General features: G+C 37.3%; 3 protein-coding genes across 3 annotated transcripts in view; all 3 read left to right on the forward strand.

The window, feature by feature from the left end:
• Positions 1 to 3,422, forward strand: part of LOC145232119 (coiled-coil and C2 domain-containing protein 2A-like) — a 28,544-nt gene extending 25,122 nt beyond the window's left edge. Inside the window, exons 23-26 of the mRNA XM_080096632.1 lie at positions 485 to 634; positions 906 to 1,058; positions 1,480 to 1,594; positions 2,714 to 3,422. Of these exons, the coding sequence (XP_079952758.1) occupies positions 485 to 634; positions 906 to 1,058; positions 1,480 to 1,594; positions 2,714 to 2,964 (669 nt within the window). The 3' untranslated portion in view covers positions 2,965 to 3,422. The remainder of the gene's footprint in view (positions 1 to 484; positions 635 to 905; positions 1,059 to 1,479; positions 1,595 to 2,713) is intronic.
• Positions 3,423 to 3,488: 66 nt separating this feature from the next.
• LOC145232120 (uncharacterized) lies at positions 3,489 to 9,229 on the forward strand. Its single transcript, XM_080096633.1, has 3 exons — positions 3,489 to 6,139; positions 6,737 to 6,846; positions 7,691 to 9,229. Exons 1-3 carry the CDS (start codon positions 6,095 to 6,097, stop codon positions 8,478 to 8,480), a joined length of 945 nt encoding a protein of 314 aa, XP_079952759.1. The 5' UTR covers positions 3,489 to 6,094; the 3' UTR covers positions 8,481 to 9,229.
• Positions 9,230 to 10,209: 980 nt separating this feature from the next.
• LOC145234071 (uncharacterized) lies at positions 10,210 to 16,620 on the forward strand. The gene is made up of 12 exons (XM_080098849.1): positions 10,210 to 10,286; positions 10,350 to 10,390; positions 10,720 to 10,831; positions 11,052 to 11,171; positions 12,489 to 12,679; positions 13,036 to 13,185; positions 13,478 to 13,700; positions 14,303 to 14,492; positions 14,591 to 14,694; positions 15,126 to 15,288; positions 15,778 to 16,033; positions 16,352 to 16,620. The coding sequence occupies exons 1-12, from the start codon at positions 10,270 to 10,272 to the stop codon at positions 16,492 to 16,494; spliced, it is 1,710 nt and encodes a 569-aa protein (XP_079954975.1). The 5' UTR covers positions 10,210 to 10,269; the 3' UTR covers positions 16,495 to 16,620.
• Positions 16,621 to 18,072: the final 1,452 nt, after the last annotated feature.

An 18,072-nucleotide genomic window follows, 5' to 3' on the forward strand; every position in this document is an offset into this window, starting at 1 on the left:
AAAAAATATTAGCAGTTGGACAGGAATTGGCATAGGAACGTTGGGACCTGGCCTGATGTAACATTAAAGAATTGTCAGCAGACAAAAATTCCAGTGTTTAAATCATAGTACGCCAGGCCCATTAAAGGCGTTGTACCGAATCAAGCCGGTCTCCGAAGCATTCCCATACGACAAGACACAGACTAGAAAAATCTAGCCTGCTGTGGGATTCGAACCCAAGATTGGAGTCTTTCCGTGACTCGCGCTCTACCAATTGAGCCGTGATTGTTCGTCTGCATGGACGCTTCAGGGTTGATCCCAGTATAAATGTCTTTATCTTAGCAAAACCAATATTTAAAAACCTAAAACCTTGCAAATAAAGCTTTATCGCGGCACAGCAGTGCACAAAAATTGCCTGGTGTCCTTCAATAGCCGTACAATCCCTGCATTTATGCCTGTATTTCAAATTATCTCATTTGAACAACATCGCATTTTGTTATTGCAGGAACGTACGTTTTGGAATGCAAGCACAGGTCGATATTACGATCACAAAGACAATTTCTCTCCCTTGCAGAGCATTGGAGCTCTCGTTAACGATCAAAACATTTGGTTTAATCTTCAAACTCTAGAGAAACCTTCAAGGACACGATTTAACGTAAGTGTTGGGTGATCTGTGACTGAATTAAAAAAGCCTGGTTACCAGAAACGGTCAAAAAGGGGTAAAACGTTGAATATTTAGTTAAATCGGATACGTTTTGCCGCTTTTGACAAAGGTATTTGACAAATTTGACTCCCAACGAAAAAATAACTAAACTTTTTCGAAAAGTCAAGTGAAACACTGAAACATTTGTTTGCTTGCGATGTCAAATTGGAACTTTATTGCTCTATTATTCTGAACTCATGACATCATTTTTTTGAACTTCCAGCTTCTCAACACTTCCGACTGGAAACCGTTCTTCAGTTCCAAATTTCCCAACCCCGGCACGTTGCCGACAGTTCAGCCGGATATTTTGCATTATTCTCCCGCTGATCGAGCTTTTGTTTCTGGATTAACCGACCAAATAGAGCGAACCCTGAAGGTCAGTAAAATCTTACAATTATTATAAATCACAGTCTGGTCTATTAAGGTAGAACTACTAACACAGAAGCTCACAAACAGGTCTGCTTATTTCCAAAAGGTGGCGCAGCGGAGCATAGGCTTTTACCATGGCAATAATTGCTGATTCAGCAAATTGCTGACTTACGGCAATAATTGATGAGCAATTGCCATAGTAAAAGCCTATGCTCCGTTGCGCCACCTTTTGGAAATGAGCAAACCTGTCTGTAATCTCCTGTGTTAGTAGATTTTCTGTCTATTAAAGGCGTTTTACGGATTTTAGTCGGCCTCAAAGCATTCCCTTGCAGCAATACATGAGCTTTACACATCTAGACTTTTGTAGGAATTCTAACAAACGATTTTTGTTTTGTTTTTTGTGATTTAACATGCTTCTGACGTAACAGGAGCGGATTGCGTCATGGCGACCACGTCACGTGACACGCTGGAATCGTTCATCGAACGCAATTCTTGGTCAGATTCTGCGGGTTCTTGAAGCTACGGCTGCTAGACGAACAGCAGGTAAGAAGTTGGCTAAATATTCGTAAAATAGACTGTAAAGACTAAACCACGTCAACTATTGATGTTAAACCATACTTTTTACACTTATAAAGTTGATTTTAGTTAGTAGTGCCTTAAACATGGATCCACCCAATAAAACTCAGTTTATCGTTTAAATTGCGCAAATTTTTTGTTGTGGAAAAATATTGTGTGACTGCTTAGGTTTGTTGTTTGGTTGACTTATCAGCAGATGGTATGTTTCAAATGGGAAGAATAGGGTCGTGTTCTTTTGATTGGGCAGTTTTCTGTAACTGTATCTTAGTTTGATTTTTGTGTCGCAGAAAAACAAAAAAGAATTCAAACATTACTTTAAGCCTTCACAAATTGGGGTTCATGTGATGCTTTTTTTATAAAAAAAAAAAAAAAGACTGCGCTATCTATGCATCTGCTCGGCCTATGTACTTTTTATGCAATAAATGTTGAGCGTTGTTACAGATTAGTCAGTGGTCAGTAGTGTAACGCCAACAGATGTTTTAACGCAACCAAATGCTATTTAATAGACTGTGTTTTTAATTTTCTTAACTTTAGCTTGAATGATTAGTCTTACCACAGTTGTATAGCATTTGTCACATGTATACTTGGCTATCAGGTAAATATTTAATTGGTTTGATGTCACCTACGTACGTAATTCTGGTAATATGCCACACTTACTACCAAAATGTGCTAACACTATGCGATCTTCGCAGCATAGATATGTGCACCTAAACCCAATCAAAATATATTTGTTAAATTTTAACCAGAATATCCTCCTAATATTTTTTAAACATATTTTTGTCCGAGTGAGGTGCCTTGCATAACGTAACGACACATGAACTGATTTTATTGTTGCTGTTTTAGCTAAACCAAAAATCACTATTTGACCCAACCTTTTCTGAATTTTAGTCAGTTCTCCAACGTTTGATAGTCCCGAAGTTTGACCCTGAATGACCCAGGGGCTCACCCACGGGCCCCAAAATATTAAATTCTAAAAAAGGCTATATACTTGTTAAAGTACAAGCTCCACTTATTTATTATTTTATCCGTACTATAGAACAAAGCAGAACATATTTCAAAATCCTAAGTCATTGCTTTTGAATCTAGGTGACAGTAATCAAGAATCTGAACTACTAAACCAGCTTGGCGATGTACGTTTTACCGGTTTTCCGATGGACATGCCTTACATCTCAGTTGAACAGGTGGTATCGGCTGTACGTAGCACAGAAGTACATAAGATTGTCGATCCAAACGTAGAGTTTTCGCTTGCCGTGTATATCCATCCCTACCCTGCTTCAGTTTTGGCTGTGTGGGTGTACGTAGCTGCTATTGTTAACAGGCGCAGACACAATCTGTAAGTCAGTACCAAATTTACTAATATTTTTTGGTGATAAGCAAAATATATAGAATCACCGTCTTTTTGCATGGTAAGTGTTGACTATAATGGTTCTTTTGCTATTTTTGTATTGGACACAAACAGCTTTGAGTCATTTATTTGTAGATGTTGAAAATATATTTTTATACTTTGCTTCGTAAAAAAATACTTTTGTAAAAGATAGCGCGAAAATTCCGTTTAAATTCGAACTATATTAGTACAAATCATTTTTCGCACTGTATTAAATTTTTCTATTGATTTTCCCAAGTTTTGAAAGGGTTGTTTTGTGCAACGCATTATATTTTATCCTACGAGCCGATTATAGTTTTTCCTCTGCAACATACGCATTTTGCGTTTGTGTTGGTAAAGGTAGCCAACGTGCATATGCTTTATTTTGGTGTCACTGTGACAGAATTTTAAATACATTTCGGTTACGCAGCTTTTATAGCCTGGTTATTTTAAGTAAAATTAATTTCACAAGAAACATAATCTTTCGGTATTTCCAAGTCAGGGCTGATCAACTTTGAAACTTGCCAATTCACGCTGTTTTTCAAAAAGGCAAAACAATTTGTCTGAGAACGTTTTCTGATGTATCGTATGTATAACGTACGCACTGTTCATCGTATGCAAAACGTCTTTAGAGATAGGCGCAACCTATCAGGTAGTAAACACTGTGTAAAGGTGTTGTTACTTTCTTGTTGTATTTTGCCAAAATTTTTGTTGGTGAACGTTTTTTTAACAAAAAGGTTAGAGTAGAACAAAACGATAAAAGGTGAACTCTTTGTGTTAAAATTTATATTTAACAAAGATGCCGATAACATGTAGAAAGTATATTGACATGCAAATATAAATATATACCGTATTTTATTTAGTACAAATATGGGGATGGGCCCAAACTGCCAATGTTCTGTTTGGTCGAACACCGAGCATCTCACGTTAATGCTCTGTGCTCGGTCAAGCACGCTCGGTGCATTGTGACGTCACATACATTCGAAATTATATGCTGGTTTTGTAACTTTCCAAGGTGACTTACGTCTATAGCGATGTATTAAACAGTACAGCCCCCCAGAAGTACGTGTTTTTTCGACATCTAACGCATTTTGAAAAAGATATTTTGTGTTCTTGAATACCCTTTAGAACACTGGTTTTGTATGTTAGCAGGGCATGAATATGCAAATTTAATGCCCAGGTCAGTTTGTGCAACTTCTCGGCCAATCAACGTGCATTAAAAATAGCGATGCTCGGGTTCTGGTTAGGCTCGGCCCATCCCTATAGGGACAAAGGTGTTTTTACACTAGGTGTAAGTTTTGTCAATAGACAAAGGTGTAAGTTTTTACCCTATCCCTAGACTCACAAAACCAATCTCTATTCAAACTCTAATCATAATCCCATCAACGTTTTAAAAATGGATGTATTAGGTGAAGTTTTAATAAACCTGAGACGTATTTTTAACATTGCTAGAGGTAACAACTAGTTGCTGAGTTCATGCCAAAAATCATTCGTTGTAAAAAAAACTATGATTTAGTCAGCACAGTTAGATTATTGCATCGAAAACGCATTTTAATCTAAAACTCACTAAAACACTGACAAACAGCCTCACTAAAAAACAACTAGTTCAACAGAATTAGTCATAAATTCGGAAATGTCATCATTAAAATTGTAAACATTTTTAATGAGATATCAAATCGCTTTTTAGGAACACAGTCACTAAAATTTGTATTAGTTTGTGACTCATAGCGACACCGCATGCACATAAAATATTTAGAAGGGACACAGATAAATGCCTTAAATCGTTTGATTTCCAGTCAAATTATTAAACCAGGTCTTTTCAACGGAATGTTGCAAAATAGCTGAAAATGTACAGGAGTACCAAGGGGACATACCGGTTTACCAAAACATGCAAAAATTTGCAGTGTTGTTAATGATACTATATGTGGTCACTACTTCAATATTTTTTGTTCTCTTGAGCATGTCGCTCTGTATTTGTGTTTTTCTGTCTTGTCATTTCCTTCCAAAATACGGCTTGGTAAATTTTACACCAATCACAATGTACGTTGGAACGCTTATTAGTTTAAAATCGTGCACGCTAGGCTAAAAAGCAAAGAGCACTGGTTTCAATCAGTGCCGGATTAACCATTAGGCAAAGTAGGCACGTGCCTACAGGCCAGTCAAAAATCCAAGCCACTTTACAACAACGATCTTTGTGACAATGATTTGGCAACACTGATAATTCTATTTTTTTATTTGGCAACCCTGATTTTTGGGCCACTTATAGAATGTGCCTACGGGCCAGCAGACCCTTAATCCAGCACTGGTTTCAATCATTGTTTTTACCAATTTTAAGTAAAAAAGTTTGCGATACTTACTTTTCCTTGTATTTTTCAGCGCCCAGAAAATCGACTCGATATGTTAAGATCCGCCAAATTGAATTATTCGGTTTTAACTTTTTGTGTGGGATTTTATAAATTTCGGGTTTGGACCGGGATTTAATTTGGAATTGTATTTATAACATAGCAACAGTTTGATTGTGTTTGCTGTTCTATTCAAACGAAAATTAGCAAAACCTGTAGGCTATGGTTGAATACCGGAAATTGTAGCACTTGAAAATGCGTTGTTAAATCAGCTGGGAAATGCTTTTACACAACACATCTTATATTTATTAGACCAAAACACATTAAACTATTAAATGTTCGAAACAAGGTTACTGATTTTCAGTCAAAGAACATAAAAAAAAACACGGAGTAGGCTGTAGCCTACACTGAATAAATGTCGAGTAATCAGTAGTTTTTCTTTTCAATATCGCATAATTTTTAAAAAAGCTGATAATGTACGTCTAAATGTAATCGTGTTGGTTTTAACCTTAGTATAAAGTTGAAAGTGTCTGCAAGCTTATTTCATACAATTAGTCAGTTTTGTTAGTCAATCGAGTTGCGTATATGGGCTTAATCAGCATAAAACGACTAATGTTGACAAACCTGGATTTTCCTGTGCGTTGTTGCACGTAAAGACCGGAAATGTGATTTTTGGCCACATGTGTGTGGTATTAAATCAGTGTAGGCTAAACGTATGCCCGCATAGAATAGGTGCTAGTTCCAGTTGAACGTGCTTCGAAAATGGGAAATCGAATATTTCACAAAGACTCAACAACAAATGATGAGGTAAGTAATTAATTGTAGTCAATTTTTTTTAATGTGGCATATCGGAAACTGCTAACCTGATTACAATTTATAAATTGTTTTTATCGATTTTCCTTTTCCTTGAGTTTTATCAATACCTTCCTTAAGAAGTATCTACCATTTGTACAATGTGCAGGCCAAAATTGGCTTTCTTATCTGTACTCGTCTACACCTACTGTAGTTGTAGAAACACAGAAGTGATTTGAACTATCACGCTTTTTGTCAAAACCCAGTGTATGTTAAGGAAAAATGGCCATATTAATGAAATCGTTTGAAAAAATAACAGTTCGACAAGAATATTTATTTGGTTTGCCTAACGTTACTTCTTGAAAAGCTACATAACTTATTTTCAATGTAGCCTAAGGTTATCAGTTTGATTTAAACACACCACAATAGGCCTGTCATAAGCGTTAAAGCGAATCGTTCTTTTCAAAAAAACGGTCGAAATTTAAGCATATGCAACCCTATAATGACTTTTGGCAGCTGTTTGGTAGTTATAGAGCGCCGGTCCTGATTCGCGTGGTCAATCATGGGCTAAAATTTTAGCGATTGTAATGATTTAAGAAACTTAATTTTCAGGAAGTCGTTCGTCTTGGATCTGGAGCATTTGGCGAAATTCGACTTGTAACCATCCCTGATGAAGGAAGAGTGGCCTCGAAGGCATTAAAAGGCAAAACTAATAATCCATGGTAGGCTATAGAAAAATTACTACCTTTACCATTAGCATCAGATAAACGATTTTATTAACTAAACTGTGCGTTTCAAATTAAATTATGATTTTACAAATTTAAAGGCAGCGCTTGTTAAGTTAGAAGTATAGGGTTCGAAAAATAACCTAAAAAATAAATAAAACTGTCCCCCTAAATCTAACAATCTTCAACATAACTCGTATAAACTCTAGGAAACAGGCCCCAAATTGGGAAGCCTGTATGTAAAAAACATTCAGGCGTGCATGGTTTTGGAGTCCGTTCAGTTGAGCTTATTTCGTTTGTTTAAAGCATATAACAATCACCAAGCCGGAAATAGCTGCGCAACGTTGAAACGTTTTGGGCGCTAAATGGCACAATTGGTAAATGATGACTAAACGCGCTGCAGCTGCACCACACCGTATTATAAAGCGTTATGTGGCGGGAGCTCACCAGGGAGTGAGTTTGGCGCACTGTAAGTAAGTTACGACTAAAGCAGTCATAAGGGCCATATAAGCTAACGTCCATGTAACAAGAATCGATTTAGGCGTGCAACCCAACTGGTGGACAATTTAAAATTTGCCTACTTCTTATATGCTTCTTTCTTGAACGCCTCGGTGATAACAACCAAAACACCTCAAGTTTCACTATACTTACGCGATGTTATTTGATAAAAAGAGCGCAGCATATCAAAGATTTTCTATCGTTGGTTGCCTGTGAAATGTGCAATTAAGTTTAAGTTTCAACATCGTCTAGTTCCTATTGATTTTGTTGCTAACTTAACCTGCAGTATATATTTTGCCTGCAAGATAATTCAACAAGAATTAAAACCGCCGATTTTCTGCAGGATGGAAAGCGAAGCTACAGTTCAGATGGCAGCCAGCCACGAGTGCATAGTAAAAGTGTTCGGTCTGCACAAACCCAGAGGGATGGCAGAAATTGCAATGGAGTATATGTCTGGAGGCAATCTACACAGACTGCTATTGAACAAAAGAAAGACTCTAACATTCATTCAACGTCACAATATGTGCTATGACGTGGCAAGGGGGTTGGAGCACCTGCATAACTTGCCTGACGGAGGCTGCATTATCCACAATGATATAAAACCTGATAACATTTTACTCACCCAAGATTTACGATGCAAAATTGCGGACTTTGGTTGCAGCAAATGGTACGACGAGGATGGAGAATTTGTAGACGGTTGCCCTAAAGATCTATTCTGTATCGCATATGCAGCACCGGAAAAACTACATCACCACTTATTTCCATTTGTTGACGCTGACAATAATGTCCAGCAGTACCACGCTTTGATCATTGAAGCTGTCCCGGCATCAGATTTAGGCCTTAAAGACGCCTACTTACCTCATGAGAGTTCAGATATATACAGCTTTGCCTTGTTGATTTATATGCTGCTGTATAGACGCCGACCATGGAGTGGAAGTGTTGGGAACTTTTTGGCGCAAGTACTTAGAGGTGAACGCCCTGAAACGCCCAAAATCTATGCAAAAAACTCTGAATTGAAAAGTGCAAAAACACTTCTCAGGCTTATGTTGAAATGCTGGAAGGAGAATATTTATAAACGCCCAACTTCTGCTGAAATCTGTTTGGAGCTTCAAGGACTACCAAGTCGTTTATAATACAGCACTGGTTTTGTCTATAGTGCGCACTGTTATCCAGCCTAAGGCATTCCCGCTTTTTGGGCCATCCAGCCAGCACCTGCTGAATACTGCTATTAAATTTACAAAACTTAAACAATTTTTTTTAGTGCCTGACTTCCAACCCTTTAAGCTTCCCTTGAAAAAACTTTTTGGGACTTGCCTTGACTCGAATCGCTAATGACTTGACTTAACTTGAGACTCAAATATCACTTGACGTGAGACTTGAACCCTGTTTTGATTTGACTTGACTAGTTACTCGAACCCCTTTTGATTTGACTTGACTCTGTACTCGAACCCCTATGTCTTGAATTGAGACTCTACTAATAGAACTCGTTACCCAACCCTGCAGTTCTGTTTCATTTTTCTTACTTACTTCGGCATAAGTCAGATAACCGAGACTTGAAACTAATTGACATCGGTAAATCCGGATCTTCGTCTAATCCGGATATTTTTTGGTTTAAACGGGTCCGGACTAACCGAGGTTTCAGCGAAGTCACAACAATTTCGGTCATAAATGCATGTAAAGTCCAGCACTGAAACTGGCATATCAAAAAGGTCACTGCCACATGCGGTTCATGAACGTAATCCCGTTTGAGTCGCTCTTTGCATCGTCCATTGAGGTTATGCGGTCGTCAAACGGATTTAAAACAGGCCTTAGCAGTAAAAAATAATAAAATATTTTTTGTGGAAACAAAATAAACGGGTGTCAATTTTTATTGTTGCTCACAGCAGTGCTCTGCTTATTTGACACACTTTAAGTTTGAAACTAAGCGACACAGCTGAAAACAAGACTACATCATTTTTTTTTACATGAGATTCGAACCAACACAGTCACGTCTGCAAGTCCGTTAGGCACCTTAAACCGTTCGGCCAAGCATTTGCGTGACAGCAATCAGTGACAAGAAGAAATAACACTAGCGTGAGCTTCACTTGATGTGTAACTACAACTGTTACATTTAAGCTTAAAAGTAAGAACTTGCAACAAAAAGTCGGCTTAAAGATCACCATCAGAAATCTGCAAAATAATTGAAGTAAGTGATGTGATCTAAAACTATATACCATATAGGCTACAAAACAAAGCATAAGTGAATTTAAAAACTAGGAAACACATGAGCAGAACAATCCACAAACTAAACTAAAACACGTTTAAACCAGTTTTCGCCGGTTTTAGCCTTCCACCGAACCGCCAGACCAGATTAAACCGGAATTAGGAAAATAAAACTAAATTAAATGACCAAAAGTTATTGTGAATATGTAAGGTGAATTAGCCAACCAAATATTGGCACGGCAAGGACTATAGCCTGAAATAGGCATATGCTTTGCTATGTACTGTCCTACAAATTGTTATGAAAACACACAAGTTGCATGTGCTTTTGTTTACTTCAACTTTTGGTTATTGTTATGTTTTTTTCATAGCACTAATATTACCACAGTTTTTAAATCTAAAATCAACAGTATATTTTGATCTTACAAAACTATATTGTTGAAAGCATTAAAAATCATATTACAACCTGTTTTGCAAGCTCGATTCGATTTTTGTCCACACTTGCTTTCCCAACGGAAAAAAATAATTCAGTGCAAATTGCTACTGGCACAAAAACGCAGTTTTTCTGCTTTCGTTTCTCGTTGATTGCATTGGAATTCGTTGATTACTGCTTGAAGTATATAAACCCGACCACGTGTTTTCAAACCTTCAGTTAATCTTTGTTTCAAGTTGAGTTCATTGGATTTTTGTTCTCATTTGTTTCCTAGTTTTTGAACCTCAGTTATGCTTCAGTTTGTAATGTAAGTAGGTTACACTGTTCTTTTTTAAAGTTACCAACTTTTATTATTTATATCATTTTGCAGACTCCTGATTGCGGTTATCACGCCGACTTGTCAATCAAACGGTAGGTTTACTTGTTTCGGTTTGAACAGTTTGTTACCAGTAACCAGTTCTTACTTTTAAGCGTAAATAGAACAGCTGAAATGTGCCACATATAATAGACCTCCAGCGATGTTTCGCTGATGATAATGATAATGTATTTTGTCATGAATGCTTCTGCGTGGATACTTTGCGGAATGATTTAAGGCGTTTATACGTTTAATTTTTTAATTATAACAAACTCATTTGTCCTAGAGTTATATAGCCTTGAAAAAGACACGTTTTTTGGTAAACACCTTAATGTAATTGTTATACTTTGCCACCTATGCTGTAGGTTTTGTGTTAATTTCGTAGAACTGCCGGATGGTCCAGATGCCAGAATAGTGATTCTACCAACGTTTTGCGATCCTAATCCCTGCCTAAATGGAGGAAAATGTTATTCAGAAGTAGGAAAACTAGAATCCAGGTGCTTTAATTTACTTCCCGATGGTTGATAACGCAAGCGTTAAATTAGATTTGCGCAACAGTTTGAACTAATGAAAAAACATGAAGACAATAAATGATAAGCTGCAGACAGTTCACACTGTTTCGAGCTGTGGTTATAAGACTGTATAGGTCGAAACAGTGCGCACTGTCTGCAGCCTATTATTTGCATTACTAGTGACAAAAGTTTGTATCTCTTTCAGCTGCAACTGTACAGAGGGTTGGTACGGTGTGATCTGCAGCAAACAACTGCAACTCTTGTGCGAACCGAATCCATGCAAGAACGACGGATTGTGTGTGCCTGAAAGCCCTGCAATAGTGAAGTAATGTGCCAGATTTTTATTCTTGCATTTATTGCACATATGGCTCTTTATTATGACTGCCTCATGCTCACAGGCATATATAAACAAATACTTAGTTGATAAATACATATCATGTATTGCAAAGTTTCAATATTACAATAAATCTGGGACTTGTACTTTTATTAAGGTACCTGAAGGTATATAGGCCCGGAAGGTAATAAGGCCCACTGCTCATATTTTTTTATGTGCCAGAAAAAATGCTTCCGTTTTGATGTAATTTTAAAATATATATGTACTTAAAATGATTTACAAAGTTTTGGACCTGCAAGTTATATGTAATTGTTATCATGACCAATCCAAATTGAGAAGTGTTTATTTTCAACTTTTTATTATTTTTTGTTAAAATTGGTAGCAAAAATGAAAAGGTTGTGTTGTCGAAATGAAAACTTATTAAGATATATTAGTAATGGGGTCATTTTAGTTTAATTGGAGCATTATCCGATCTGGAAAAAAGAATTACTTCAAATAAATTTTATTACGGTTTTGTTTGTCAGCCATTGCTTGCAATAAGGCCCAACGATAATTTGTCATTTTCTCAAGTGTCTTTTATACTAAAGGCGACTGATATGCACAAAATTTGCTTTTATGCTTTCTTAGGGAGATAAAAAGTCCGAATAAGATGTTTGTGGAAGTAATCTTTCATTTAGTATTTTTTGATATCAAATGTCAAGGGGTCGTTTATTCTGTTTTTTAGTACCTTCAGATTAACAGTTATATGTCTTAGTTAACAGTATATGTGTAATATGAGTTAATAACGTTGCTTGTTTAAACTTTTATTTGACCGAAGCAAAGTATAAATGAGTTTGATTGGTTTCTAGACTCTTTTTAAAAACATGAAAATATTGGGCTTTATTAACAGCATAGGTTTGTATTAAGGCCCAAGTTTTAATTTTTTTTAAACTGTTATCCTACAAACACAAAACATGCAAACGTCCTCAAAATCTAATGGATGTTTAATATCAACCTCTGCAACAATCATGCCGAATTTGGCCTGGAACGGTTGAATGGTTTTTCAGTTATACGCAATAGTTTTTTAATGGGCCTTGTTAGCTGCAGGTACCTTATTAATTTTTAAGCAAAAAAAGTTATATGGTTCTCACAGTTACACATTTTAAATTATACATTTTATTGCCTTAGACTAGGATGGTCGCAGATTCCTGTCTTAGTGGGCTTTGAGACTAAAGCCTTAAATAAAACGTATACTGTAAAAGCTTGAACTGACTAAATCGTATCACTTTCATAATAGAGGAATAATTCAACCTGCTTTTAATCCTTCAGCTGTATCTGTAACGCCGGATATCAAGGGGAAGCATGTGAGGAACTAGTTCCTCCTGAAAACGATGATAGCGAAGATGCGTGCTTCCCCAACCCGTGTGAAAATGGTTGTCAGTGCAGACCGTCATGCAAGCACGAATTGGGTTACGTATGTGTAAGCGAAAAGGGATTCATTGGCAAAAACTGCGACATTGGTAAGTATACACAACTGAAATATCTTCAACCAAGGGCAGTTGAAAATCTGTACTCTCTTAGTGTACTATAGAGCGGGTAGGCTGACAAATGTCAAAACAAGAACATCTATACCGAGAAATTTGGTAGTTAGCCTATATAATGCAAAAACAGCGGCTGTCCTCAACAAAACAAAAAATATAACTATCTCTTACATAGTGTCATCGCCTAGTATTTTAGGTTCTGTATATCGCAACGCTTTAAACGTAAGGGGTGATAAAAGAAAAAGTGGTTGCAGGGCACTGCTCTGCTCGTTATATAAAATTAATTAAAAAAGCCCTGATTGTTGACCTAAAAAATATTTAATTTGTTTTTACAGTTATACCAAGGGTAGCCTGTCTTGAATCCGAAATCGTGGTGGATATTTCCACAGAATTCTTTAATGAGTTTGACGCGAGAATACGGAACTCTTACATCTATATTGCTCCGTCGCAAGATTCAAAAGAAAAATCAAACGCTCAATGTCAAGGTAAACCAAATTGTGTTGTCAGGTATGCAAGTGTACCTGTAGATGTTACGGCCAATCTGTAAATTTTCCCCACAGCAACTACTATACTATACTAAACGGACAAGGTTGCACGCTTTAAAAGTTGTTGCTAGTACCTAATTTTGAATTTGAAGAGACCAAAGTTCTTTCATACATTAGAGCAGTTGGCCTTTATTCATTCAGGCACAAAATTTGAACATTTCTTGCCCTTGCAGTAGTTTTATTGCAACGACGTTACGTACAAACTCACTATTTACCTTTTTTATAATTTTAGCATTTCAAGTTGGAAACTTTATGCAAGTTTCGGTTCCTTTGCCTTTTAACGGCTGCGGAACCTCAATGGACGATTCTAAGAGCGGCTCAAACGGGATTACGTTCATGAACCGAATGTGGGTGAACCGAGGTGGGAGTGATCTTTTCGATATGCCAGTTCCAGTGCTTGACTTCACCTGCATCTATGACCGAAATTACTCCGTTGTGACTTCGCTTATGCCAAAGTAAGCATAGAGTAAACCTCGGTTAGTCCGCACCCGGATCAAAAAAAATATGTCTGGATTAACCGATGTCGATTAGTTACACTCTTACCACATTACAATTTTTTTGTGCCTTGAGTTTTGTACAAATTGGGCGTAGATCAAATTAACCGTATCGGTTACTATATGAAACAGAACTTTAAGGCATTGTAATAGGGAAGTTGATTAAAAGTGAGGTTTTTGTAGCGTCTATTAATGTTCTGGATATATAACATTACTAAAATAAACTGTTTGAAAGCTGAAAAGCTAAAAGGTAAAAGCGACCACAAGGCCGCTTCAGTCCTACACTAAATGCTTTACATCTTGCAAAGTTAGGTCAGCCAGCGTAATATCGCTACAGCGACTAAACATTGATTTTGATACTTTCTTCAATAATTGTTTTGCTTGCATTCGAACGGTTTACACGCACTTAACAAACAAATCAAAGATCTGGTGGTAGGAATTGAATTCCGTAATTCTTGATTGATCAGTTAAAATTGAAAACCAAAAAGCTGTTATTGATTAGATTTCATAACTTTTATCCTCGTGTTAAAATTGGTAAATTGTAAATCAAGATTGTTTCACAGAATCGACACAGTGGACAGGCAAATCACACGCAGTGGAAATTTCGATGTGCGCTACGGTTTGTGCAAGGTTCCACTTTGCATCGGAAACATGCAAGAATGTCCTGGAATTTACAAGGTCGGCCGAGAAGAACCGGCTGTATATACTGTTGGACAAATGCTTCATTTTCACGTGAAAGTCCTTACCATGCAGGTAAACCAGCAACCATTTGTTTTTTATGGTCACATTTAACTGAAATATTGCAACATATCGCCGTGAGCATTTAACAACTTGTTGGGTTGGCATTGCAGGATATCGTGTTTCAGAAAACACTTGTTAACACTTTGGAGGAATTATTTCTTTCCTGTGATTCTAATCCATTTCAACAAAGGCTGGTGACAATTGCATCTCAGGGGTAAGAAAGAATGAACACTTTATTTTAAAAAAATCCACCGAATAACATGTGTTCAGTGAAAATATGTGTGTTCACCACACTTAATATTAACATAGCAATTGAAACGTTTTCAAGTAAAGTGAATGCAAAGTACAAAAAGATTCGATATAGGAAATTTTAACCTTGATTATAACAAAACAACAAACAAAAGCTACAATGAAGGCTGTTTAGACCAAATATCAGACAAAAATATTGCATGTAGATGTCAAAGAACTGCGAATTAAGAGAAATTTACAATAGACATATGGTAGGCTATATCCGATACTAACGTCTTTTGAGTTGCATTTATTCCTGCATGTATTTACCCTGTGTGCAATTATATCCTAAACATTAAACGTCTGTTTTGCTTCTCCTGGTCCGAAAATTTAGTAAACAAAATTTTGTGTTTTCAGGTGCCCAGTTCCCACAGCTTTTGCAACATCGGTTACAGCAGGTCTGGTCTTGGACCCACAGTCAATCTGCGCCTCGCTGCAAGTCCCCCGAGCGACATCTAGCGGGTGTAAAACTATCTATTTGCACGCTAGAATCCTACTCTGCGACAAGAATGATCTCCGGGTACGATAACATACTGTTTTGATACAAGATTTACATAAAACAACGACACTGATTAATATAGATCATAGTATGGCAGGCCCATTGAAAGCATAATACCAAGTCAAGTCGGTCTCCCAAGCATTTCCATATGGCAAGTGACAGGCTAAAAAAATATAACCTGCGGTGGGATTGTAGTCATTCCGGGACTCGCGCTCTACTCACAAGGTACTCGGTCGTAAACCTGCCGAAAGTCGAATCACGAGTTCCATTGCCTGCCTTGTATGCTGTGTATATCTGCTTCGTAATATACTGTATCGTGATCGCTGGTCTGACGCTTCAAGGCTGATCTCACTATGAATGTATTCATCTGACTAATATAGTTCATTAAATTCATAGAGCTCTTCTGGCAACATTATTTTAAAATGCAATAGATTTAATATTCTGCCTGGCAACAATAGCTTGTATAATATGGTTCATATTGTACCTTTATTTTGGTTTGTATGATCGCAGGTTTGCAACTACGATCCAAATGTTCTGTACTGCGCCTCGGCACGGAAACGTCGCGCCGTAGACAACGAAGAATCGGCGCACTTTGCTATCGGTCCCATCAACGTCGTTCAGGGCTCGAAAGGCAGAGCAATGGAACAGTTGCACATAGGTGACGGCTACGGTGGTGTTATCACAGTTTCGGAACCTCTGGGTGTTGACGTTGATTTGCCGAGTTTTACCACAGAGGAACCGGCTGAAAAAACTTTGGATGCCTGCAGTAAGATGCTATCTTTTTATTATTTGGGTAACAATTAAAATCACACCAGCGTTTCTTAAATTGGGGTTCGCGGTCCCTTTTGGGGTCCGCCAAGCAATTTTTAAATTACGACGAGGGGCTTGAAAAGTGGTTCTGCAATTAGTGAAATGTAGTAAAAGATCCTGTGTTACTTTACGTGACAAAAAGTAGTCTTCTTTCACAATAAAAGTAATTAGCTTTCGCCGCGAGTGCAAGAAAATTGCTGATAGACCGTTATGGACAAAAACTGTAGCCTAAACAGTTTTGAGAACCACTGATCTAAACATTGTCCAATTTCAGGTTTCCACATCTTTTACATCGTTGGTCTTGCTTCTCTGGCGCTCTGTTCGATCTGCGCTCTCCTTTACATCGTTTTCCGGATTCGGAATCGATCTACAAAAAACGATCCGGGTACCCGAAGGAGTTACGCAACGTCGGCTTGATAGGACACATCTATCAAACATCAACTTATGTTTCCCATTTTTTGTCACTCTTCTTTTGCAACATGTATTTTCAGTGGCTCGTTTTGATAATACGCCGTAATAAAGCCTACAACGGGTAGACGACAATCTCTTGTGTTTTGTTGCGAAATTAGGCTTCGGTCTAAAAAGTGACTTGTTATGTGATATACCTCAATAAGACTTTTAAGAGAAGACCACGATTGGCACACAGTCATCAGTAGTATTTTCATTCAAATCATGTAACAATAAAGGAAGGAACAAGAATATGTAGATACAGAAACTATTAAGTTAGGTTTGCAGGTTGTTTTATAGAAAGTCCGAGAATCAAAATAATGGTGTCGTTGTATCAAAACGAACGCCTGCGTTCCCAAACCCAAAAACTGGAAAAAAGTGAAAGGTGTGAGGAAAAGATTCCAAAAGCTGGTCGAAGTTTTATCTCTCTGATTCTAAACCGGTTTGGAGGTTCGGTAGGAGGCAGAAACTGATCGAAACCAGTTTGAAAATGCAATATTCTATCGAAAACCCACCCAAAACCGGATATTTCTTCAATTTCTTTAGCCCTGAAAATCGAAAAAAAACGGAAAGGCTATAGCCTTAGGGTTTTTTCAAAAATCCGGTCAAAATTTTGTCTCTCCGATTCCGGTTTGGAGGTTCGGTAGGAGGCAGAAACTGATCGAAACCAGTTTGAAAATGCAATATTCTATCGAAAATCCACCCAAAACCGGATTTTTCTTCAATTTTTTGAGCCCCGAAAATCAAAAAAAACGGTAAGGACGTAGCCTTAGTTTTTTTTCACAAATCGGGTCAAAATTTTCGATTTTAAAAACCAGTTTGAAACCGGAATATTCCGGCGATAACCCACCCAAAACCGGATATTTCATCATTTATATTTTTTTAACCTCCGAAAATATAATGGCTAATAACCATAGAGATTTTGACAGTCCTAGCAATGAAGCAAAATAGGTCTGGAATCGCAAACTTTAAGCTAATCACGATTGATTGTGATCGCCTAAAGAGTCGGTAACTTTATAACACGATTTATTTAGGTGAATTTCTAAGACAACTTCGAAATATATTGTTTCGTTTAAATCGTCGAAAAAGTATCACAAAATGTGGATGTTTGCTGGTCTGTTGTTTCTTGATGTGACAACCCATTTCTATCATCTCCTGACATTAAGTTGCCTTGCTGGTCGTTGAAGTAAAAAAGCGGTTCTTCATTTGTTTCGTCTAATTCCCAAGGAAATTCGATTAACTCGAACGGATATCTACCACCTTGACCTTGATGTTCTGCAGTCTTCATCATGTCTTTTCTCAACTCTCTCTGTCTGCGCGCTATCTCCTCTATTCGTAACCTGCTTTCCGTAATCCTGTAATACATACACAATGACTGCTTGATAATGACTCTAGCTTTTGGCCTCGTTCTTAATGTAGAACTAGTAAATGATTTTTCAAAACACAGTGTAGATTGTATATTGTTTTTAATTAATGTGATTTCTGCGGAATTATTTCCAATTAACAGGCAATTGAAAAATGATAGCAGTTTGCTAAAGTAACTGTTGT

Source organism: Phallusia mammillata, chromosome 6 (assembly GCF_965637545.1).
Source record: "Phallusia mammillata chromosome 6, kaPhaMamm4.hap1.1, whole genome shotgun sequence".
NCBI classification, from domain to species: Eukaryota; Metazoa; Chordata; class Ascidiacea; order Phlebobranchia; family Ascidiidae; genus Phallusia; species Phallusia mammillata.